Source organism: Palaemon carinicauda, chromosome 1, assembly GCF_036898095.1.
Source record: "Palaemon carinicauda isolate YSFRI2023 chromosome 1, ASM3689809v2, whole genome shotgun sequence".
NCBI classification, from domain to species: domain Eukaryota; kingdom Metazoa; phylum Arthropoda; class Malacostraca; order Decapoda; family Palaemonidae; genus Palaemon; species Palaemon carinicauda.
Window position 1 is genome coordinate 120,900,232 of NC_090725.1, and position 27,500 is coordinate 120,927,731.

The 27,500-nt window shown below is 40.5% G+C and overlaps 1 protein-coding gene across 1 annotated transcript in view; it reads left to right on the forward strand.

Annotated features, from left to right (window-relative positions):
* LOC137651331 (intraflagellar transport protein 88 homolog) overlaps nt 1-27,500 on the forward strand; it is a 361,406-nt gene that overhangs the window by 299,406 nt on the left and 34,500 nt on the right. Inside the window, exon 14 of the mRNA XM_068384619.1 lies at nt 10,018-10,159. Coding sequence (XP_068240720.1) covers nt 10,018-10,159 — 142 coding nt within the window. The remainder of the gene's footprint in view (nt 1-10,017; nt 10,160-27,500) is intronic.

The following is a 27,500-nucleotide window of genomic DNA, read 5'->3' on the forward strand; positions in this document are numbered from 1 at the left end:
ATATATATATATATATATATATATATATTTTTTTGGGCTCAAGCCATGGCGTCCTGATGGAAGGTTCCTTTTTGGTAGCTTCCTTGGGTAAATAACTACTAAGATATTCCCAGAGAATTGAACCACAGGTTATCACAGAATTCTAACTTCTGGAGCGAGTATCCTAAAGGTTTCCCTTTTAAGACATCGTATATCAACAGGGGACGCATGTATTAACGCGCCACATAGCTATCTACACGCCGAACAGAGTTAACACTTCGGTGTGTAAGGGCGGAGAATAGCTGGGAGCCGTTCCACAGCTAATCTCGTCCGTGGCTACTTTTGGTACTCGAGACGTAAACAAACGGGCGCCATTGCTAAATGACATCACGTCCGTCCTCATCCTTCTGCTAGTAGCTCGCCTATCTTAGACGGATTTTCCCTACGCTCTTTTTATCTCACTGCATCTTCGTCATGTCGCTACCTTCGGCCTCGCCTTCTTCTGGAAAGTTGAGTACAAGGTTCCAGTATTGTTTAGTTAAGCTCTGACCGTAAAGTAAATTTTACTTTTCGAGATATTGGATGTTTTATGGCAGAGCTGTGCCTCAACCGGACCCGCCATTTTATGGCGTCGTTGTTGTTCTGCATGCCTTATTTAGTTAGCCTCAACAACGCTTCCGGCCTTATTAACTAATCGATACTATTAGTTTATTTAGTCTTCATAGCTAGGAACTTTTATATCGTGTTTTGACGCTTTTTTATCGGTCATCGATTGACCCCATACCAGTTGGCTACTATAGCCCCCAGGCCAGAGCGCCTATATCAGTGTTCATGCATGATATTTATCAGTGATCCTAGGCTTATTTATGAAGATAGTGGCATTATTTTACAATACTATTGACTGTGATGCAAGTGTTTTCGCCTTCAGGGACCATATAGGGGACAGGTTAGATAGTGTGTCTTTCTAACCTAACCTACATGTAGGACCCCTATATGCTTCCTTCATCCCCTGCCTTAGGGCATCCCCTCTGTGTAGCCTTGCTCCCCCTACCACGTAAGGGGATCAAGCTCATATCAGAGTATATTATCGCCTCTCTGTCCTCCCTAAGGGAATGATCCCCCCTTAGGGTTGCGTCCGAGAGTGAGGAACGGCTAGTCCTTCCTCTATTGCTGGGGCTAGGTCTCCGACTTTTCCTGCAATAGCGATATGTCTTCCATCCTTCCTAGTTCAGGACGTACATCCCTGCTCTAGGTTAGATTTTGGAGGGGTTAGTTCTGTTCCTTGCTGAAACTATACCCATGCACCGTTTTCAGTCAAGCTGCCTTACCTTAGGCTAGGGAGTGTCCTCCCTTCCTCAGTGGCCGCTCTGGTACAGAACCCCCTCCATGGAAGACCCTTCCCTTCTCCCCTCCCCACCTATCTCTTGTATGGCCTAGCCTATACTTAGGTTAGTCTATACCCATCTGTCCCCTGTCCTACAACTCCTCCTTAGGGTGGAGTGATAGGGCTACCTTGAGCTTCTGTGTGCAGTCCGCTCTGGTACATATACCCTTCATAGTGTCCTATGGGGTTAGCCACTGGATGTGTTCTGTATGCAGGGGTTTTCCCCCCCCCACTCTTGGGTGTCCCCTAGCCCTCCCTTGGGCTACCTTAGCTCCCGGTCCTCTGCGGCCCCTGCTTCTGGGTGATAGAGTCAGCCTCTATCATGGGTACACCCACTCAGGCGGGATGTCTGGGGGTCCGTGGCCGGACCCCTACATCCCTCCTTCTGTCTCTTTCACTATCCGGGTGCCGGTCCCTTGCCGCCTCCACTGTCGGTGATACCCACCTCCTACCTTGGTGACTCATCCCCTATCCTCTCGGCCGCCAGTCCTCCGTGTGCCGGGGGACTGCCGCCTGCCGCCGGCTTCCAGCCGATGGCCTTCCCTCTTTCCTCATAGCTTGGTCGTCCGCCCGCCGGCCGGCCCCCGGAGTGCCGGCATCCACTGCCGGAAGTCCGGTTCTGCTATAACCATCCTTGTTCTTGTCACCAAGCGGGCAACCTCCGGCTGCCGGAGCCGCCGCTCGCTCCTCCGGCGTGCCGCCGCTGTGCCGGCGGCCGCCACCCTGGTATTACTCTTGACTTCTATATTGTCTGTCCTAATGCCAGAAACTCTGCTGGAGCGGCCTCCGGCGTGCCGGCGGTCTGCCGGAACCTTCCGGAGGCGTCAAGGCGACTTGCACCCCCTTCTACTAGCTATCATCTGATATTGATAGCCCTACACTGCAACCAGATGGCTTGTTTACATAAATGGATCAGTATCTTATTACTGTTCTATTGGTAATCATGCTGTCTTCTTGCATATCACAGATTTCCAGCATGCTGCGTGTATCTTAGTGCGGCTGGTTGCCGGAAGCCGTTACCCTATGGGATCTTTTAGTCCCCTAATTTGGAACTGAGTGGCCTCAGTCCCAACCTTATATCCTTGACAATTCCCATAGAATTCTATCTGCCCTACGGACTTCTACTTGAATTATATCCTGTGCCTTCGGTCACCTCGGATTGTCCAAGGATGAAGGTTACGGTAACCAGCCGGGCGAGATGCACGGGGTATGTTCCTATCCTATCTCAATCCTTCTTCTGTGCATCACACCCTTTATCAAGTTAAAATTAATGATTAATATTAACTTAGTTTAAGAGTCATTCTTATGACCCCCCCATACTCATTTTCTCTTTCTTTTACAGGAGGAGCAGATGAAGTGTGATTACGACTTCTGCGCTGTGAAACGCCCACTTCTACCGGCATACGGCGTGTAGGACCCACGCCCCTTGTGCCAACAAGAAAGGGGATTTGAAGTTCTGGGACCCGCAGAACTGTATGGTCTGCCAGGATCGCCTAGTCGATGCCTTTCATAATCCTCCCTCAGCGGAGGTCAGGGATACTTCTCGGGATAAGCTACGCAAGTGGGTGCGTGGCTTCCAGAAGAATGCCACTGGACCCTACCTGGCCACTGAAGAAATGAGGTCCCTTCTGTTCCCAAAGGCCTCCCCCGATTCTGTGGTGCCCAAAGAACTGATCCCCACTGTCCAGATTACGGTGGAACCAGACGTAGTCATGGCCCAGTCCATGCACGAGTGCCACCTGGATTCCGAGAACGACGAACATATGTCGGATATTTCGGAGGGCACGGAGAAGACCCTTATGGCCCAAGGTGCGGAAGATGAAGAAGACCAGGTGGAATACACCGAGTCGGAGCAAGAGGTCGCTCCTCCTTCCATCACCGCCCCTACTCCTACACCGACGGAAGTGTCTCTCCCGTCTACCTCCGCTACCCCGGAACCCATTCCATCCGCCCAAGAGATGTTCCGGATGATCAAAGCCATTATGGACGACAGGCTGAAAGAAACTCATGAGTTCATCAGGTCCATGAAGGGGTCCAAAGAACCGAAGAAGATCTCGGTTAAGGATCTCCCTGCATGCTCACATGCCAACCCCTGGAGGTATGCCGAGCATATGGTTATCGCGACCGGCAGGATCTTTGTCAGCGATAAGATCGGCACGGTCCCCCTGGAAGATGTGGAGTGCTTCCCAAACTTTGAGGCTTACCCGGACTGTTACGTCCGGCTTCGTTCTGAACCTGCCTCTAAAGAAGAGACCGAACCCAAGGAGGAGATAGTGTTCGATCTCTCGAAGGCCCAAGCTATGCTAGCCACCGCATTTAAAAGTAGGGGTTTTACCTGCTCTAAGCTTCCGGCCCTGAGCAAGAAGCACCCTACTTACGTCGCACCCGACGATGCAGTCCTTCCCTTCATGGAAAAGGCCTTCGCTGCGTGCCTCAAGGCTGTGGAAGAAGGAAAACCCTGCCCTGCACTGGAGGAGTGCAGACCCTTCTCCATAGTAACTCCCCCCGACGCTCGACACTGGAAGGATATCCAGCATACTTTCGTGGTGGGAAAGCTAGATCCTGACGTAGCCGGACGTCAGTTTAACGAAGACCTCCCGAAACTCAACGACCACCTCCTTCGTCGGGAACAAGATACGAAGGAGAGGCTTGCAGCATCCATGTCCCACCAGGTCCAACTTGACATCATGGCTTGTGACACCAGAGTCCCAGACCACTACATGAAGGCTCGGAGAGCCTGTCGAGAATTCGTGTTCTCAGGTGCCACTGTGAAACACGATCCCCGGAGGCTGATTTCCTCCAACATCTGGGGTAAGCACCTCTTTCCCTCTGACCTCGTGAAAGAGATCACCGACAAGGCCGCCACGGAGAACAGGAACCTTCTCCACAAGTGGGGCATGTCAAAGAAGAGGAAATCCTCCCAGGACGACGGACCTCAACCTAAGAGGAAATCCTCCAAGCAGAAACCCCAGCAACGTCAACAGAGACGGCAGTTTCCGGGACCCGCTACTCCCCAAGTGGCAGCTCAACCACAGCAGACCTTTCAGCTGGTCACCCAACCGGTCGTGTCACAGTCACCGGTTTTCACCCCTGCTTTCGAGCAACAGACGACTACCTTTCGTCCCAAAGGTAGAGGCTCAAGCAGAGGTGCAGGCAGAGACGCGTCTCGCCGTCCCTCCAGAGGCAGAGGAGGAAGGGGAGCTAGCGGCCGAGGCAGTAAGCCCTCAGGACACCAGAAGCAATGAAGTGCTTCCGGTGGGAGGAAGACTCCGCCAATTCCAGGATCGTTGGACCTTCGATCCCTGGGCACACAGCATCGTCAAGAAGGGTCTAGGCTGGAGTTGGACTCAACCACCCCCAACCTTCCAGCAATTCTTCCAACAATCAACCCCCCTTCTGGAAGAATATGTCCTAGATCTCTTGAACAAGAAGGTGATAAGGAAGGTAAAGTCCACCAGGTTCCAAGGGAGACTGTTTTGCGTCCCCAAGAAAGACTCCGACAAACTCAGAGTCATTCTGGACTTATCCCCCCTCAACAAGTTCATAGCGAACGACAAGTTCAAGATGCTGACTCTTCAACAGATAAGGACCCTTCTGCCTCGAGGTTCTTACACGGTCTCCATAGACCTGGCGGATGCCTACTGGCACGTTCCAATGAACCATCACGCTTCCTCCTACCTAGGATTTTGACTCCAAAGGAAATGCTACGCCTTCAGGGCCATGCCCTTCGGCCTCAATGTGGCCCCTCGGATCTTCACAAAGCTGGCGGACGCCATAGTACAACAGCTCCGCCTCCGAGACGTCCAGGTGATGGCCTACCTCGACGATTGGCTAGTCTGGGCTCCATCGCCCGAGGATTGTTTAAAATCCTGCAGCAAAGTCACCCAGTATCTAGAACACCTGGGATTCAAGATAAACGTGAAGAAATCTCGCCTCTCTCCAGCTCAGAAGTTCCAATGGTTAGGAATCCAATAGAACCTTCAGTCACACCGCCTTTCCATCCCCCAGAAGAAAAGGAAGGAAATAGCAGGGTCTGTCAAGCGACTACTGAAATCCAAGCGGATCTCAAGACGCCAGCAGGAACGAGTTCTAGGCTCTCTACAATTCGCCTCAGTAACAAACCCGGTGCTTCGTGCACAGCTAAAGGATGCCGCGGGAGTCTGGAGACGTTCTGCATCCATCGCTCGAAGAGACCTCAAGAGACGGCTCCCAAACAGACTTCGACTTCTCCTCAAGCCGTGGTCGGAAGCAAAGGCCCTGAAAAGGTCCATTCCTCTTCAACACCCACCTCCATCTCTCAACATCTACACGGACGCTTCGCTGGAGGGTTGGGGAGGTCACTCCCACCAAAAACAGGCTCAAGGCACATGGTCTCCCCTGTTCAAGACGTTTCACATCAACGTCTTGGAGGCCATGGCGGTCCTTCTAACTCTGAAGAAACTCTCCCCGCCTCCCTCGATCCATATTCGTCTAACCCTAGACAACTCGGTGGTAGTTCGATGTCTCAATCGCCAAGGCTCAAGATCGCCCCAGATAAATCAGGTGCTTCTGACAATCTTCCGTCTGGCAGAGAAGAAGAAATGGCACCTGTCTGATGTTCACCTACAAGGATTCCGCAACGTGACGGTGGACGCTCTATCTCGGACAAGCCCGATAGAGTCGGAATGGTCTCTAGACGCAAGATCATTCTTCTTCATCTCTCACCAAGTCCCAGAACTTCAGATCGATCTCTTCGCAACGAGCGACAACAATCAACTTCCTCGGTATGTGGCCCCGTACGAGGACCCCAAGGCAGAAGCAGTGGATGCCATGTCACTGGACTGGAACAGATGGTCCAAGATCTACCTGTTCCCTCCCACCAACCTTCTGCTGAAAGTCCTCTCCAAGCTGAGAACCTTCAAAGGGACAGCGGCCCTAGTGGCTCCCAAGTGGCCCCGGAGCAACTGGTCCTGGAGCTGCAGCCCAAGCTGATCCCTGTCCCGGGCCCAGTTCTCTCCCAACAAGTACAGAAGTCGACTGTCTTCCCTTCATCATCGAAAATCAAGGACCTTCATCTCATGATTTTCTCTCCCTAGCCGCAAAGAAGAGGTTTGGGATCTCGAAGAAAAGTCTAGACTTCCTCGAGGAGTACAAGACCGAATCCACAAGACGGCAATACGAATCATCTTGGAGAAAATGGGTCTCTTTCGTCAAGGCAAAAAATCCTAAGGAAATCACCATTGATTTCTACATGTCCTTCTTCATTCACCTTCATGGACAGGGATTAGCAGCCAATACGATCTCGACTTGCAAATCGGCCTTGACTAGACCACTGTTGTATGCCTTCCAAATTGATCTGTCCAGCGACATCTTCAATAAACTGCCGAAAGCATGCGCTCGTCTACGCCCAGCACCCCCACCGAAACCGATCTCCTGGTCATTGGACAAGGTGCTCCATTTCGCCTCCAACTTGGATAATGATTCATGCCCTCTCAAGGATCTGACTCAGAAAGTTATATTTCTCTTTGCTCTTGCTTCAGGAGCCCGAGTCAGCGAAATAGTGGCATTGTCAAGAGAAGAGGGTCACATCCTGTTTACTGATTCAGGAGACATTACCCTCTCCCCGGATCCGACGTTTCTCGCCAAAAACGAATTACCCACCAAAAGATGGGGCCCCTGGAGAATATGCCCCCTGAAGGAAGATGCCTCTCTATGCCCAGTAGAGAGCCTCAAGGTCTATCTTCGCAGAACTTCGAACTTTGGTGGAGGCCAACTCTTCAAAGGAGAAACATCGGGCAGCGACCTGTCACTGAAACAACTAAGAGCGAAAATCACCTACTTCATTCGCAGAGCGGATCCTGACAGTACACCTGCCGGTCACGATCCTAGAAAAGTTGCATCGTCTCTGAATTTCTTTCAGAGTATGGACTTCGAAAGCCTTAAAAGCTTCACAGGCTGGAAGTCCTCGCGTGTTTTCTTCAAACATTATGCGAAACAAGTGCACGAAGTCAAACATTTTGTGGTAGCCGCAGGTAGTGTTATGAAACCTGCACCTAACTGCATAGAACAGCGAGTTACTTGGGACTCTAACTCTTCGGGTGCCTATGTTGACCCTCGAGCGATACGTAGTGATGTCGAAAACACTTTGTGCTTTCTTATAACTGTTCTTATCCCAGGTGAAATGTCATAGTCGTCACACAAGTGCCGCATGCCTAGAGCATGTTGTGTTTTTATTAAAGACTGACGTTCCTCGAGAACGAGTGCCTACTAATAAATTTGAAATTCCCTTTCAGATTCAAGAGCAAGTCTTTATTACTATGTACATTATAATTTACTGTAAATTAACTTTACTTATTACTGCAATTCATTTAATTTTCTGCAATTGTGAAATAAAATTCCTATTTTATTACTTGTGCGTCTCAATCCGCTCCTACTTATACTATGAAATACATGCCTGTCATAGTTTTATTATCCCTTCCCTATGGTTCATGGAGATACTAAGGTCCTAACCCTTATTATATATTCACCTTCGCAATGTAATATTCCAATACGAATACTTACTCTTCATACCCTAGAGACGAAACTCTCCTTCTCGACACACAGTGTCCAACCACCACTTGTCTGCCTTCGAGAATGTTCCGATATGAATGCCAACCATTCAGTCTCGTCTCCAAGTTCTTCAGGTTCTTCTAGCAAGGTGAATAGCCCTTCGATAACCACTTTGATCTCGGCATGGCCCGTGGGAACTTCACTGCCAAGGGGGGCAGGAAGATTCTTCCCTACGGTTCTTTTATTAAGATTACTATGCTACATTGTTCAAAGCCCTTGGCACTTACCTAATAGGGGAAAATCTACCACGATACATTGATTCTCTGGTATTCTTCCATCAGGACGCCATGGCTTGAGCCCAAAAAACGGATTTTGAGCGAAGCGAAAAATCTATTTTTGGGTGAGATAGCCACGGCGTCCTGATGGACCCTCCCGGCTACTTCGTCCAGTTTTTTAGGTCCCATCCTGCTCTGCTGTATCATGGTGATCGGCAAGCAACTGGCTTCAGGATGAGGACGGACGTGACGTCATTTAGCAATGGCGCCCGTTTGTTTACGTCTCGAGTACCAAAAGTAGCCACGGACGAGATTAGCTGTGGAACGGCTCCCAGCTATTCTCCGCCCTTACACACCGAAGTGTTAACTCTGTTCGGCGTGTAGATAGCTATGTGGCGCGTTAATACATGCGTCCCCTGTTGATATACGATGTCTTAAAAGGGAAACCTTTAGGATACTCGCTCCAGAAGTTAGAATTCTGTGATAACCTGTGGTTAAATTCTCTGGGAATATCTTAGTAGTTATTTACCCAAGGAAGGTACCAAAAAGGAACCTTCCATCAGGACGCCATGGCTATCTCACCCAAAAATAGATTTTTCGCTTCGCTCAAAATCCGTTATATATCTGTGTGTATAAATGCATGTATATACATTATATATATATATATATATATATATATATATATATATATATATATATATTGTGTATATACATATACACGTACATACATACATACACACACACACACACACACACATATATATATATATATATATATATATATATATATATATATATATATATGTGTGTGTGTGTGTGTGTGTGTGTTGTATATGTGTGTATGTATATATATACACACACACGCACACAGAGTATCATGGCAAGGGATTAAATACATGGTAGACTAACAAAGGGTAAAGTTTAAGACTGCTAGTAATATTAGAATATTTTTGGCTACCTTTTACCCGGTCATAGGTTTCTTTTCCTTTGAAAAAAAAAAATTAATGATCGGACATTTTCTTCTAAAATAATCCCGTATTGTTGACATTGAATGTGAATTCTAGAAGAATTTTCTTTTCATTGATGATTTTTTTCCGGAGATTCTGAAAATCCCTCACGAGCAGCAGTATCAGTAGCAGATTTTCCTTGAATTTGGATATTTTGTAAACTAAAGCGCTTCTTAAACTAATTAAACCATCCATAACTCATGGCAAATGGAGTCATGATTTTTATTGGGATGTTTTTCATAGGAATTTGTTTATGCATCTGCCTTTTTATCATAAATGATAATAAGCATTCTATTTAATTGTTGGTTATGCCTCCCTTAGCGTTTATAGTAGAAGTTTTCAATTATGCAGCCTTTGCAGTTATATATTAGACATTGTTGATATGAGTAAGCTTTCAGAGAGAATCAGTATGCAAATCAGGTGAGTATAGAAGTAACATATTATTACTACAATTCTGTTTATTACTTGAATTTAAAATACCCCTGTATTGGTGTAGGTAACTGGCAACAAATTCTAATATTTCTATCCCTCACATCCTTGTAATGCCAGAAAACTTTAAATCAATCAATCAATCAATCACCTGCTTTTAATTTTTATTTTATTTTACCAGGATTTTATTAATTTTTACTGTATAATAGAATGGTTGGTTTAAATTCATATATTCTAGAATGTTAGCTTAAAACTGGTTTACAGTATTTAAATTTTCATAAATTAGAATAATAACTTTTTTTTGTTTGAAGCTACATTCATATGATGTGTGGTAGCATAGTTTTCAATGTTTTAAGAATAGTTATTGCTTGAAAATAATACTGATGTAATTTCATTTTTGCTTTATACTTCTTAGGCCTCAAACTCTTGATTCGGCTCAGCAGTGATCTTGGTCTAAAGGAAGCTGCTGAATATGCGCAAGAACTGAAGAAAGTAGAAAGAACCCAAGAGCAGAGAGAAAGTCGGGCTGCTAGTGGGTCACGCCCTGGTTCACGAAGGTTTGTTGTATAATAATACTGTACAATATATTGATTTTTTAGGAACACCAATTTAATGTTCAGTTTTACTGGATTTTAGATAAATGTTATTTTACTTGTTTGATAGTACAAAATAAGGGAATGTAGTGGTAGTAAGTCTAGTATTTTGATGTTTGATAGTAAAAGTTTTTTTTATAGCTGAAAGTGATGAAGATTTCTAGAATGACAAAAAGTAGGTGGATCCATATTTTTTTAAGGTAACCAGCCTTGTAAGGTATGAAAACCTTATTTCTATGAACCTCCCCTGATATTTGTATTGCTTCTCGAAGGTCGGCTTATATCGACGTTTACCAGAAATATAAAAATTTTCCGTCTTTATTTCCAGTAGCCTTAGGCTCTAGTTAGTCTAGTACAATACTGAGATCATAAATCAAGTGGTTAATTGCAATGACCTAAACTTGAGTATGCCATAAATGCCTTGTCTTACAGTCTTCTCATTGACATATCTTGATAAGTGACACTTTTTACCTCCATTAGTAGTGGTAAGCGTTGTTTAAGAATCATTTAGGTTATTAGTGAATGTAAGAGATTTCATCTGGATTTGCTTGCAATTCCTGTGTAGGTTGTTTAAGGGAGTTACTCCTTGATTATCATGATCATCATTTTCTTTGTGTCTTTTGTTGGGGACAATAATGGTATTTAGATAATCATGTGAGAAATATGAAGGCCTCAGTGCTCCTCTTATGGAAAAGTATGTTCACATGGTAGCTGACCAATCTAGATTAAGAGCCCCAAGCGTAAAAAAAAACTAAGTTTTAGTTCAGGGGAAAATCCAGATAAGCCGAGGCTAGTATGCTAGAGTGGGGATGATAATGATAATACCACTCCGGCCTTTAACAAGTTCTCGGGCTTTTATAGTAATGAGTTTCAAAATCATTTATCACCTCTCATTAGTTAATGATTGAAAATGATATACCTCATCAGTTGGGCCGTTCCTCAATTCATGTGCCATTTGTTAAATTTAAGGTCAGTGAGTCATTAAGATTCTAGCCTAACCTCCCCAGTTTTAGACCTTAACCTAAACCTTAAAGTTTTCCATAGGCATTTTAATGCAGGAGTTACTAAAGGTCTTTATGGTGCACAGCATGTGCTTAACTTTCACATGGCAGCAGATCGATCCCAGCCGGGGACCATGAGTTTAAGCCGTTTACTGGGGAGGCCAATTCTGTGGTTGGGTAACACAGTGGGGGATTAGGCTTGCCCGGCTGACGTTCTGGTAGCATCTATTCTGATAAAACTGGAACTGAAAGCAGACACCTTTACCTTTCCATGCTCCAATGCCTTTATAAAAGCCAAATTGCAAAATAAGGAACAGGTGACTGCTCTCAGCATACATATTTGAACGTTTTTTCCAAAAGACATTAAAAAAACTTTAGATAATGTGGGAGTTATGGAAATTCTGCGATAATCATCTGGGCTAGAGCTACCACAAACACGTTTACCTAAGGGAGTAACATTACCAATACTCAGACAGGTGCTACAAGAACATCTTGCCAAGTTATGGAAAATAATGGAGTACTTAGGAGGTAAGAAATCAGCATTCTTCATAAAGAAAAAAGACCCTTTGGGTTTACATATCCATAAGCATCAAGGTCCACCAAGAGAGTTTTAATTTCACATCACCAAAAAGCTAGACTAGTTAGTTTAGCCTCAGGAAAACAAGAATGAGGTAGATCGAGTTTCTCATTATTGATTTTATTGTCAAACACGTCAGCCAAAAGAGTTGTCTTTTTCCTTTGGACAGTGAGTGATAAAGCCATCTGGTTTAAGTAAATGGGGAACTACGAAGTCTACGCTGAAGAATGCAGACTTGAGGGTAGCCTACCACTGAAGTTTCTGAGTTGTATAAGAAAGATTTGCTTTTATGGTTAAATTGTATTCCTTTTTTGGTAAAGCATAAATTCTTTGAGCAACAGCTCTAAGCTGAATATAGTTATTCCAAGTCAAATTTGACTTGTTACACTTTCAAAAATTATAGACCTCCTGTTTCTCCAAATAAACATGTCTGTAATCATCATTGAACCATGATTTGTCTTTCACTCGGTATTTAGCACACGAAAAGGGATATACCTATCAATTATGTTGACCAGATTCTCATTCAAAGGAACCACAGGCTTCACACTTTCATACAATTGTGAGCGATTCAAAGGCCATTTCACTCAGGCTGGGTAGTGTCATGGTCTTCCACTTTCTTGCGTTAGAGTTCTCTTGCTTGATAGTACACTCAGGCACACTCTTCTATCTGTTTTCTCTTCCTCTTTTATTGGTGTTGGACAGGGTTAATAGAAAGGTTATGAAACACTTTTGGTCGGTACCTTCTTCAATTATGCAAAACATCGGTTTATTAAGTGAGTCTTTTAAGATTTTCAGTAATCTATCTATCCTGAAGAAATGTTTTAATAATTTCATTCTACCTTGTTTTAAGTATTATTCTCCTGTCAGGTCTTTAGCTGCACTCTCATCTTAAATTTGATGGATAGAAATTAGTTCCTTATTTCAATCTAGATGTTAATCTCTGGCACCGTTACTTGGCTATTTTTTTGTGCATGTTGCATTAGATTTTTCATAATTAAGAACATCCTTTACATTCAGTCATAGATATTAATGTTACAGTCTTCGAGAAGTTTTACCCCTCTTGTGACTAAGTTGTGAAATGTTCTTCATAATCTGGCAGTAGAATCGGTGGAATTTCAGAAGTTCAAACTTGTTGCAAATGCTTTTCTATTGAGCAGGTTGAATAAGTCTCTTTTCATAGATTATATATGACGGATCTACATTATTCTAACGGTATTGCTACTGGGGTGATTTATATTTTTTTTTATTACATCTCATAGATAGTTTATTCAATTCATTTCTTCACTGTGCTGCTTTCTTTTTTGTAGCCCTTGGGATTGTAGCATCCTTCTTTTTGGATAATATTGCTAAATTTTTACTTTTATTAGTTTATGAAAAAGTTTCTAGTTTAGCTGTTGAGGTATAATATATATATGTATATATACATATATACTGTATATATATATATATATATATATATATATATATATATATATATATATATATATATATATACTGTATATATATATGTATATTAATATATATGTATGTATTTATTTATAATACATATATATATATATATATATATATATATATATATATATATATATATATATATATATATTATATGTGTGTAATATATATATACATATATATATATGGTATATACTATATATATGCATATATATAATATATATACATATATATATATAAAATATATGTATATATAATTATATATATATATGTATATAATATATATATATATAAATATACATATATATGTATATATATAAATATATGTATATTTATATATATATTTATATATTTATATCCATATATATATATATATATATATATATATATATACATACATACACGTATATATATATATATATATATATATATATATATATATATATATATATATATATATATATATATATATATACCTGTATATATATACATACATACATACATACATACATATATGCATATACAGTCATAACTCTCTTCACGAAAGAATCTGCTTATAAAATTTTCACGCTGGGAAACGAGATACAAAGATTTTTCAGACTCACATTTGCCAGCTAGGCCGAGAATGAAATATTTACCCATTAAAAAGATAGAAAGAAAATGGGTTGTTCACACAATAGAAAATGTATCTCTTCATAGTAAGGGTAACAATAATGTACAGTAGATATGGTACTGTATATTTTATATAAATTCAGTATTGGACTTTATATACAGTATTATTTTTCATTTATTATTGCATATACTGTATCTTTGTTATAAAATTTAATGTACTTTTTTTTGTAGGGTTTGGAACAAATTAGGCGATTTACGTGTAAAATGTGACTCATAACACGAAACTTTCACGAAACTAAAGCCACTCCAGAACGAATTAATTTCGTGTTGTGAGGCGTTACTGTACTTAAACACAATAGACCAAGAACAAACTAAACTTAGAAAATTCAATTTTAAGAAAATTCTCTAAAAACTTGGATAATACAGATAAATGTAAAACTAAAACACTAGTAAATCATGAAAACTATCAAAATTTGGCACAATTCAATGCTCAGTTAGAAACAAAATTTAAAACTTCAGGGCAAGGATAGCTAGTAAAGAACTAGATGTCAGGCATTTCTGAGACCAGGATTCAAGAAAAAACAAAGATTTTATCGGAGAATACAAAATCCCAAGTTTCAAACTTTTCAAGAAGTATTGCCTTACCAAAAAGGGTGGAGGGGTAATGCTCTATGTTAAAAATCACTTAAACCTCATAGAAATTAAATTACAAACCGAATGTGAAGTGACAGGGGCAAATATTAACACCATAGAAAAAATATGTACATACTAGTAATTTACAGACCACCACATCATACACAAAAACAGGAAGAAGAGCTGTACAGACAACTTGGACAAGAAGTTAACAATAAGTTAGCAATCCTAATGGGAGACTTCAATGCTGAAGTGAACTGGGACACTATGAATTCTACATCAAACACAGAGGGACATAGACTACTAGAATTTTTCAACAATGAATTCCTCCATCAGGGGGTTAATAAACCAACCAAGGGAAACAACATACTAGATATTGTGCTAACAGCTGAAGAAAATTTAGTATCCAGTGTTTCAGTCAGCAAACGTATTGGCGAAAAATGACCACAAAATAGTTAGGTTTCAGGTGAATATTCCTCACCTACAAGAAAGGAAAATTATTAAAAAAAAGTTGAGACTATAGACGTAGCAACTGGATAAAACTGAAGGAATACACCAAGAATTCAGAATACGAAAAAACAGTGAACAAAGATACACTATGGGACTTTGTAGAAATATAAAAAGAAAAAAGGGCCAAATGTATACTGCAAATAAAAATTTTACCAAATGGAACTCCACAACCTAAGTGGTTCAACAGAGAAATAGCCAATGCAATAAGAAGTATAGGCAGCAAACACAAATCAAAGGGTCCAAAGCCTTCAATTCATGAAATTTCTGAGCACAAGAAGATGCGAAAAGTAGATAAACTAGTTAGAAAGGCCAAAATCATTGAAGAGAAAAGAGTAGCTTCAGCTAGTAAAGAAAAACCAAAAGAATTTTTTGCGTATTTAATCAGTAGAAAACCAATCAAAAACAACATTAGTCCTTTAAGAGATTCGGAAAGTAATCTAATAACAAATTATTTGGAAAAAGCTGAACTGATGAATGCATATTTCACAACTGCATTCACTAGGGAAGAATCAATGACCCTCCCCGAACCAGCTATCAAATATGAAGGCCCCAACCATTGAATAAAATCACTTTTACAATGGATGATGTCATAAAGAAAATAAAAGGACTCAGTAAGTCTAAGGCACCAGGTCCGAATGATATTCATCCAAGAGAGATTATAGAACTAGAAGAAAAGATAACCCCACACTTTTACAAAATGTTCCGAAAGATAACCAACAAAATAAACGCACCACAATGATGGAAACTAGACAATGTGTCTCCAATCTACAAGAAGGGACCAAAAGAAGAACCTGGCAACTACAGACCAGTATGGCCAACTTCAGTGCCTTGCAATTTTTTTTAATTAATTATAGTAGATTCAATAGTGGAAATCATAGAGAAAAAGTCTTTTGATAGACAGCCAATATGGTTTTAGACAAGAGATCATGTGTGACAAATCTTTTGGAATTTTTCCATATGTGTAGCATTTATGACAAAAACAGGGCGATAAAATAGCCAAATTTGCCAATGATGCTAAACTAGGCATAAATTCTGTGAACTCGGAAGATGTAGAAGCCTTAAGAGAAGATTAAATGAAGTTAGGAGAATTATTAGAAAAGGGCAAATGCCTTTCACCTGTGGGAAATGTGAAGTCATGCACATAGGTTATAGTAACCCACAATCAGATTACTCACTGCTGGGTAATGAAATAGAAAGTGTGGACCAGGAGGAAGATCTCAGTATTATTATCAGCAAGGATTTGAAGTTCACCAAATAGAGCATAAAAGCTGAAAATAAAGCACAAAAACTAATAGGTTACATAAAGAGACAATTCAAATACAGAAACACAGACACTGTACTACAGCTGTACACATCACTAGTAAGACCACGTCTAGAATATGGAGTCCAATTCTAGGCTCCAAGTATTCAAAAGGATATAGAAAGACTGGAGGCAGTACAAGCTAGGGCCACTAAACAAGCCCCAACACTAAGGCATTTTGGATATAGAAGGAGGATGAAGTATTTGAACTTATTTGATCAACAAACTCGACGACCAATGGGACAGTTAATGGAGGCATTCAAAATTCTTAAAGGAATAATAAATGTAGATTACAACATTCTATTCATGCTTAGCACAAATCATCCCAGAGGTAACGGATACAAACTGGAATTGAAAAGATACAGCACCACTCAATGTGGCAATTTCTTTACATAGAGAATACCAAATACTTGGTATAGAGTGCTAACAGATGTAGTAAATAGTAACACGGTAAACAAGTTAAAGAATAAGTTAGACAAGGTCATAAGAACTTTCTAAATGCTTAAGCTAAATTGCTCTACCAAAGAGCATATGGAGTGTTTGCGGATGTACTATAAAGTTTTTGAGACATCCAAACTCTCTCTCTCTCTCTCTCTCTCTCTCTCTCTCTCTCTCTCTCTCTCTCTCTCTCTCTCTCTCTCTCTCTCTCTCTCGGCCAGAAATAAATTTGTTTCTTTTCTCATGTTTTTTATTTATCGTATACCTTATAAATTATACATTATGGAATACTTGATGTGTCATAGGATACAAATGGATATTTGCATTACATTTCTGTACAATGCAAAGTCCATTATTACTGATGAGTAGTTTGATATCTATCGTGAAATTATTGAATAATTTAGTCACTATAACAAATATAACTTTTTTTTTACAAATAAAATCACAGTGCTTTACCATTACTTTAGAGAAAATTATATAAAACAAATTTCTGAAAAAAAAATTATTCTGTAATCACTTCACAATGAATGGAAAAAATATTTCAGTGGTTTAAAGTGAAATACAATGGAAAATAAAGAAAACTTTGGAAAAATGTTCTCTGTAATCATCAGTAAAACAGTTAAACATGGAAATATAAGTTATTTTAGAGTAAGTGAGCAAGTATATCTAATGGCGACAAATCTCGTTTATAAGTTGATTAGCGGATCCACGGCCCATGACCTTGTAGTGAAGTGGTTAAGCAGAAATAAGCCATCAAAGCTACAACATCTTTTGAGGGCGTGACTCTCCTTTCAAGTAAGAGGAGCCACATCCATGATGAGATGGATAGACTTCTCCTCTGGAGTAAGGACATGGAAATAGCTGGAGACACGAGACGATAATCTACCACAAAGCCAGCACCATTTTAGGTGATCTTGTGCATACTGAGGCTGAAGACGACACAAGAGAAGGGACATCGCAGCAGGCACTCACAGAGTACAAGGCTTCACGCAAGTGGTTTGAGAAATTCAAGAGACGGAGTGGCATTCGTTCGGTAGTGCGGTATGGGTCGGCTGCCAGCTTGGACACGAAAGCGGCCGATACCTTTGTTGAAAATTTCGAGAAGTTTACTCTTCAGGAAGGCTACAGTCCCTAAGAAGTCTTCAGCTGTGACAAAACTGGGCTTTTCTGGAAAATAATGCCTCGTCAGACCTACAGTACATCACGGCTGAATAGATGAAGCTGGCTGGGCATAAGCTTATGAGGGACAGGCTTACCTTAGCACAGTGCCAATGCCATTGGGGATTGTAAGATCAAGCCCCTACTAGTGTATTATTTGCAGACTCCTCCAGCCTTCAAGGCAAACAGTGGCTTCTGGTCATGTGGTGGGTTAATGCGAATGTCTGGGTAACAAGACTTTTTCATTGAGTGGGTAAATCTTTGTTTTGGTCAGACTGTGAAAAATTATTTGGAAGAGAACCAATTCCCTCTTGAAATGTCTGTTGGTGTTGGACAATGCCCTTGCTCACCCTCCTAGCCTCGAGGATGATATCTTTTTTGAATATTCATTTATCAAGGTTCTCTTACCTTCCACCTAACACTATCCCTCTCCTCCAACCCATTGACCAGGAACTGATTTCGAACTTCAAGAAGCTCTATACAAAACATCTCTTCAAGAGATGTTCCTGTTCTGCAACCTGAGGTTGAGGAAAGAGTTTCACTCTTGAGTTCCATGGGCTGGTCTTTGATGAGGATGACATTAATGAGCTTTTCAAGGAGCACTAAGAGGAGTTTACAATGGACGAACTGAAGGAGTTGGAGGCCAAGCAACTAAACGTAGTTCAGAACAGTTCTTTGGTGGCGAGGAGGAAGAGGACAGAGATAAGACTACAATAACGGTAGAAATTAAGAAGATGCAATCTTATCATAAACTGGCCGATTTTATAGAAAAGAAACACCACGAAAAGGTTCACACAGTCGTTTTCAGGAACATTTTAAAAAGTGGGAAAAAACAAGCTTCCTTTGATTGTTATTTTTTAAAGAGGCCATTACTGTTCCAAGGTGAAGATCAAAGTGATGAAGAAAAAATGGAAAAGAAATTTGCACTGACTCGCAGGGGTGTCCTTTTAGCTCGGAAAAGTTTCCTTATAGCTAATTGGTTGGAAGTATTTTTTTTTTTTTTACGAATACCATCACTTTTCAAATATTACCGGGTAATCTGAATCGAAACTTATTTACTAACCTAAATTTCTCCCTCAGATATAGGTTTTGTCAATAAATAACATTGGCGAATAGATATATTATAAAGTATGTGATGGTAAATCTAAATTTAATAATAACATCCGCCGAAGTCAACAACAAGAGGTTGTTTTCAGATGCATGCTGTATAATTTTGTAACTTTTCACAAATTCTAACACAAATTGGGATAAATTACATTAAGCCTAAGAAAAACATGTAATAAACTTTTTTTGAATACCAGGATACTAAAAACGTGGAATTAATAAAACTCACTATTGGTGAAAAAAGCGGTTAGATAAAAGTAGGACCCACTTGAGTGGGTCCTCGGTAAAACAAGCATTCTACTGTTAAACACCGAAGACGGGATTGTAAATTATGAATTCGTTTGATTGTGATTTTCATGGAAAGCTACAGTATCCTCAACTCGAAAATATTGCTATTAATAAAATCTAAACCTTTACGAAAAAAATAACAAACCCTTTCTATATGGCCTTACACCATAGGCCTTTGATGTAAGTCCACATAAAAAAGGAATAGGAGACGTCAGCTGAGACCTTGGAACACACACATATGCATTAGTGTATGTACATCAATGATTAATTTAACATGTGTATAAGCTACATATTTTACACATTACACTAGAATCTAAACCTTTAGGGAAAATAATAATAAACCCTGTCTGTAGGGACTTACATCATAGACCTATGATGTAAGTCTGTATAGAAAGGGGTTGTTATTTTTTTCGTAAAGGTTTAGATTTTATTAATAACAATATTTTCGTTTTTAAGGATACAGTAGTGTTGCATAGATTGCATAAAAATCCCAATTAAACGAATTCATAATTTCACCGCCGAGTTACAATTGCCCTTCCATTCCTTCTTTGGTGTTTGACAAGAATGCTCATTTTAACCAGAACCCCACTCTAAGTGAGTCCTGCTTTTACCTGACTGCTATTTTCACCAATAGCGAGTTTTATTATTTCCACATTTTTAGTAGATTCTGGTATTCAGAGAAAGTTTATAATAACATGTATTCCTTTGCTCTATGTAATTTATTCACGTTTGTGTTAAAATATGTGAACAGTTACAAATTATACAGCGTGCATCCGAAAACAAGCTCCTGTCGTTGACTTCGGCGGGGGTTTTTATTGAATTTAGATTTACCATCACGATACTTTATATCTCTATTCGTCAACATTATTCATTGACAAAACCTACATCTGAGGAAGAAATTAAGGTTAGTAAATAAGTTCCGAATCACATCACTGTGGGGAATTATGTATTTTTATTTAAATTGTTGAATGAGAACTTGTCGTTCCGGGAAAGTCTCCCTACGTCAGTTCCTAAAAGATAAACAGGGAGGAAAAGGAGCACTATCGCTCAGGGCACAAACACCCTGTTAATAACTTTACTGACGTAGTTCACTAACCATCACTCTTAAATACAAAAATGTAAATTGTACTTTGTCCAGAGGCCTAGAAACTCCACACGTGAAATTAAGGTAATTTGATGGCCTACTCTACCTTTGTCAGGTCTAAGGTCATCTACACTCTTAGGCTCTGTTTCAGCGCCATTCCAGGGACCCCAGTGAGATGCTGGACAGGAATATTACGTTTAGTAATTATTGAGACAATGGCAAAAATGTGAGCAGTGATGTAAAGTGAAGTAAAAGTTAAAGATATGGAACTTTACCTTCGAAGCAGATAGATTCAATACTAAGTCACTCACTAACACACCTATTTTAAGTTACTTACTCCTTTCAAAATATCAGTATACTGTCCTGAGATCAAGTAGTCATAATAGGCATAATGAAATAAATGAAGGAGTAAAAATATGACGAGGTTTAATTAACCTAATCTTGATTTATTACACAAATTTGCATTAAGAGAAACGGGCATCTGAACAAGAAGTAAAAGTATCAAAACAAAATGTAATGTGATAAAAAGAAATGAAAAATAAAGGATATGGTTGCCTAGACACGTGGTCTTTTGCAATGGTTAATAATAAAAATAGGGTCGGACACGTAGCCCGGTTACCCCGAGACAATGCTTGTCTCGAAAGCAAAAATTATATACAAAGCTGTACACACAATCTCACTGCACACAGCCCGAAATAGGTAATAGCCAGTTAAATCTAAATTAAGTAAAAATTAATCTAAGCTAAAAAATGGGGGAAAACTAAGTGGCCACGTCTTTTTATGTGCACTCCTCACAGAAGCCAGCCCTTGTCCTCAAATGGCTGTTGACCAAATAGTTGCACAATGCACCTTTGACTGTCCCACCCATGGAATCCTTGCTTGTGGTAGTAGGGTTTCCCAGGCTTGTCTCCTTCCCTATCTCGAGCCGGCAGGACTCTTGGTGTGAGTAGAGTTTTGGGAGGGGGGAGGGTGAGCCAGAGGTGCACAGATTCACTAACCAGGTCGGTCAGCCGGTCACAACAATAGCTTCCGAACGAATGGTGCGACGTTAGGGTCGTGAGGGTTCACCTGGCTTCACCTTCCAAAACAGATGACGGTCGTTGGGCAGAGAGTAACCCAGTGGAGGTGCCGTATTAGGACTTTAGGACAGGGGAATATATTGTTGCAAGGAGTGCATAGGAGGCAGGATTTTGCACAAAATACTTAGAGAAATCTTGCTGCTCTAAGGGAATATACATATACAATAATCATACCTATTCTGGCTTGCTAAAAGTTAGGAACTAAAATAAGAAAGTAGCAAGGGCTTGGTGCAATGGGCATACATCTTAAAATTAACAAACCTGAATTGATACTGAGATTACAAGCTGCATTCAAGTCAGCAGTATTAAAATTATATTCAAAATCAGTTTAATAATTTATCTTTCGACACTTAGTATGAGGAAAGAACCACCTTACGCCAGCTAAAGCTTTTGCTGTGCGTATCTATGTTATGACGTCACGAGCATGGCGTACGCTATTGTCAACAAGTTTAGTTGATTTAAAATAGTTCTCCCCATGTTTCGGTAAAGAAAACTTAATGTAGGAGAGAACATTTAAGGGGTAGCTACAGTATTAGGAGAGAGCCTAAAATACAAAAGGGAGAAGAAGCGTGAAGAAAAATTCTTCACACCCAAGGGATAAAGGGAGAAAGAAAGGAGAGAAGGGTTAGTTCCGGCAAATGATTCAACTTCTTATTAGTACGCGCAAGATAAACCTACTGGATGAACAAGTGAGTGAAGTCATTCTTCACATCAATGTCCGTTTAAAGTTAACAAAACGCTGCATGCGTTGATTAAGTTCAATGAAGTTAAAGTTATGTATGAATATGGGGAAAACTGATACCCCAAGCAATGCTTCACAGAAACATTAAGATAAGTAAATAAGCAGTGTTAACTTTAAACATACGATGCAAAGGTAATCAAATGATTAAAAGTAAAGTTCACAATTCTTCCCACCCAAGCCAATCAAGGGGTAAGGATAGAGCAAACAAAACGTGAGCCAATAAAAGTCGAGTTCAGCAACAAGTTGGGCCAATGTCAAATTCAAAATTATGGCGGTGAATCCCAGTCCCAGTCTGACATCCAACATTTTACATGAAATGCTTTTACAAAGAAAGTGACTGGCGTGATGAATATTTCGCGTTCGACAAGTGATAAAGGGAGAAAAACCACTTACTTCTCGGCGTGAAAAGGTGAAAAATTTTCTGACACCAGTTTGAATGACAAACCGAGACAAACTAGGTCCATAAGGACATTGCAATTCTGACCGCGATAGTCTTTGATGTCGTCTTGAAGGAAAACATTTGAAAGTGGAGCATTAAAAGTAAAAGTTATATTAAGCATGAGCTGAAGGATGTCAGGGGGATTGTAGTAACATGACAAATTGTCAAGGCAAAAATTAAATTTACGCTTTGATGTTAAAGCATGGGATTGGCTGGGAAAATACGGCTGTATGACTTGGCAAAAATGATAAAAGTTTAAGGTGGCGACTAATACAACTGAATGAAAATAGTAAATGATGTTCATGGTACCGTGATCCTCAAGCAAGGTTAATCAAAAACAAGCTCTAAGCTCTGGTGCTAGACCTGCATGTGTGACCTTCGCTAAATCCATCTTCAGTGCAAAAGGTTCCTTTCTGACTGCTAAAATCTTAAGGTTGCAATCACGCGGCTCGTTCTGAAAGCGGATTTCAAATTCTGATGTGGATGTTTTAGCATCGATGCGGGTTGGAGCGGAAGTTACGGGCTCAAGGATAGGACAATCAGGCAACGTGAGCACTGGTCCGTGGGATGGTACGAGTTTAATGAGTGAATTTACCGGTGTAGGCCTCTGCTGGCCTTCACGCACACGGTCAGGTTGGGTGGTATTTGCGCTACCACTAGGGGGATCCATGGTGAGACAATGAATGGTGTCATGAGCGGTACGGCCAAAGGGGTTTAAGGTCAATCAAACGCTGGCTTAAGGTTTGGAAATGAGGTCAGGGCAGGAGGGACTGACATAAAATTACTAATCGCGTGCTGTGCTGGCAACATAGTATTGAAATGTGATGATTGAACAGGTGGGGCAACTGATGCAAAAGTATGAGCATTGTGCTTGACTGCAGAGACATTAGAAGTATCAACTACGGGACCATTAATGGCATTTACAAAGGGACGTGTCACTAAAGGTGTTGCCCTCCAAGAAGAACAAGACTGACTAGGTTTAATGATTAAATTAGGATTAGCCATGAGGCTATTGAAAGCAATCTCAATTTTCCCTGAATAGGCAACAAGCACGGGATAATTTAATTTAACAATAGGATAGTCATAATGACATCTCCAAAAATTCTTGTAATTGCAAAGTTCATCTCTTACATTACCAACTTTAGTTTTAAAATGACCTACGGCTTCAGGTCCCATGTTAGGGAAATCTACTGAAGCAAGAGCATGAAGTGGTAAGTCTGCATCCTCACAAACAAAGTTGAATGTTAACTCCTGTTCTCTAAGCTGAGCGTTAATCTCCTCTGGGCTGAGCGTTTCCGCCTTAGGCGGTGGAGGGATGTTTACGTTACAAGTGAAGTCCGCCATCTTGGACTGACCACGTTTGGTGAACGGATTCATTAAAGTAAACAGAGTAAATCTGAATATTCAAAAGAACGTGAACATGAAACGTTACAAATTTACAAGATAGTTGAATATTTAAAGTTACTCATGATGGGAGAAAATTTTTTAATTGGAAAAACAAATGTAAATCACGAAATTACTTTAAAATTCAAACTGACTGGGCCCAACAAAGCAGACGATGCTCGGTCACGTGACAAAAACTTTACAAAAATGAATTATATACGCGCATGGTGATGACTTACTGATTTAAATTACTTATAAGTAAAACATGTTGGAAAGCGCATGGGCATATGAATGCAAAAATTTAAGTTAAAGATAAAATAACAGGTCGAGGCTGACACTTGTTGTTACGGTTTCACAATTGCGGGTGCACTGAGGCGACCACTGAACTATTCAAAAGGTAAATAGGCGAACGAGGCAACAACTTAACTGTTAAAGTGCACTCTCGTAGAGGCTAAACAAATATAAAATTTCCCTCACGCAGAGGTAAAACAAAATCTCCTTGCTAAAGGAAATCGGTACCCTCTAGTTTGGGTTGTGAACAAGATCCGCCATCTCGGAACAAACACGTGGAATGAAACGGACTTGGTGAAATTAAGTTTCTACGCTACTTGTAAGAAAGCTTAATCTTATGGTGCGCCAATTCACTCTGTAGGACAAGGACACGTGCTAGGTATAGGGGGAACGTTAGTTAGAAAAGTTAGGAAAGGTAAACGATACAAAGGAAGGTAGACCAAGGTACAAAATGTTACAAATTAGATGTTAGAATACCAAAATTAGTTGACAGAACTAGTACACCGGTGCTCTCATTGAGCAATAAACACAGACATCTGAACAACATGAAAACCTTAATTCAACAGTTTAAAACCTTCTAGTTATAAGAGGAACCCGCCACAACACGTGGGTGAACGGATTCGAGACAAAACAAAGTTCCTACGACAAATTGTAGAGAATATTCAAGCAACAAATTAACCTGGTTACGGAGTTCTTTCCTTAAACTCGTGGTGGATACAAAAAGATCATGATGACTACAAATCTCTCTTCCCAATTAGTGTGGGCTTTACACATTCGACAAACTGGCTGGTGCGGGTGGATTTAAGTGATATAGCGAGGTACTGTATGCTTACTCAAGCTGTTTAATTACGTTAATGCTTCACAAGTCAAAGGTAAAAGATCCGGTTCGAAGGACCACTCGTGTGGAGAATTTTGTGTTTTTGTTTAAATTGTTGAATGAGAACTTATCGTTCTGGAAAAGTCTCCCTACATCAGTTCCTAAAAGATCAACAGGGGAGGATAAGGAGCACAGTCGCTCAGGGCACAAACACCGTTAATAACATTACTGATGTAGTTCACTAACCATCACTTTTAAATGCAAAAAAAGGAAATTGTACTCTGTCCAGAGGCCTAGAAACTCCACACGTGAAATTAAGGTAATTTGATGGCCTACTCTAGCTTTGTCAGGTCTAAGGTCATCTACACTCTTAAGCTCTGTTTCGGCTCCGTCCCAGGGACCCCAGTGAGATGCTGGACAGGAATCTTATGGTAAGTAATTATTGAGACAATGGCAAAAATGGGAGCAGTGATATAAAGTAAAGTAAAAGTTGAAAATATGGATCTTTACCTTTGAAGCATAGATTTAATACTAAGTCACTTGCTAACACACTTATTTTAAGTTACTTACTCCTTTCAAAATATCGGGTATACAGTCCCAAGATTAGATATTCAAAGTAGGCATAATGAAATAAATGAAGAAGTAAAAATACAAGGTTTAATTAACCTAATCTTGACTTATTGCACAAACTTGCATTAAGAGAAACGGACATCTGAACAAAAGGTAAAAGTATCAAAACAAAATGTAATGTGATAAAAAGATATAAAAAATAAAAAATATGGTTGCTTAGACAAGTGGTCTTCTGCAATGGTTAATAATTGAGATAGAGTCAGACACATAGCCCGGTGACCCCGTGACTGTGCATCTCGAAAGCAAAAATTATATACAAAGCTGTACACACAATCCCACTGCACACAGCCCAAAATATGTAATAGCCAGTTAAACCTAAATTAAGTAAAAATTAATCTAAGCTAAAAAATGGGGGAAAACTAAGTGGCCACGTGTTTTTACATACGCTCCTCACAGAAGTCAGCCCTTGTCCTCAAATGGCTGCTGACCGAATAGTTGCACAATGCACTTTTGGCTGTCCCACCCCTGGAATCTTTGCTTGTGGTAGTAGGGTTTCCCAGGCTTGTCTCCTTCCCTATCTTGAGCTGGCAGGACTCTTGGTCTGAGTAGAGTTGGGGGGGGGGGGGGTTGAGACAGAGGTGCACAGATTCACTGACCAGGTCTGTCAACCGGTCACAGCAATAGCTTCCGAATGAATGGGGCGACGCTAGGGTCTTGAGGGTTCACCTGGCTTCATCTTCCAAAACAGGTGACGGTCGTTGGGCAGAGGGTAACCCGGTGGAGGTTCCATATTGGGACTTTAGGACAGGGGAATTTATTGTTGTAAGGAGTGCATAGGAGGCAGGATTTTGCACAAAATACTTGGAGAAATCTTGCTGCTTTAAGGGAATATACAATTATCATACCTATTCAGGCTTGCTAAAAGTTAGGAACTGAACTAAGAAAGTAGCAAGGGCCTGGTGCGATGGGCGTACATCTTAAAATTAACAAACCTTAATTGGTGCTGAGAAATAAAAGCTGAATTCAAGTCAGCAGTATTAAAATTATATTCAAAATCAATTTAATAATTTATCTTTTGACACGTAGTATGAGGAAAGAACCACCTTACGCCAGCTAAAGGTTTTGCTGTGCGTATCTATGTTATGACGTCACGAGCATGGCGTACGCTATTGTCAACTAGTTTAGTTGATTTTCAAGGGGTAGCTACAGTATTAGGAGAGAGCTTAAAATACAAAAGGAAGAAGAAGAGTGAAGAAAAATTCTTCACAATTACTTGGTAATTATTTGAAAACAATGATGGTATTCGGACAACTTACGACCAATCACCTATTAGGAAACTTTTCCGAGCTGAAAGGGCACCCTTGCGAGTCGGTGCAAATCTGCCTCGCTAAAATAAGTCGACTAGTTTTGTATCACAAAATTTAATTAGAGATGTTATGTTTCCAAAAAAATTAGGCTACAAATGATTCTTGAAATTCCATCCAGAAATGGAAGCCTTGTGTCCCGATAGGTGGCAGTGTTGTAAGATAACGCTTTACAACAAGCCTACCCCGAAAGTTCTTGGCCACCCATGGTCAAGGAAATTGTAATGTTTCTCCGTCTTCTCAAGGGTGACCTCCTTAACTCGGTGGAGCTTCTCCTTCCTCTCCTACGCTTTTGAGTTTCATTTCATGAGGTGGTGTCCAGGGGTGTACCAGGATTTAATGCTACCACAGCAGATGTAGCATGAGCACCTGTACACTAGATTGTCTCACGAGCGAATAAGAATATTCCGGGGTTAAGACGCTCTATCAGCTTTCTTTTCTCGGCATTAAATCATCAGCTTTT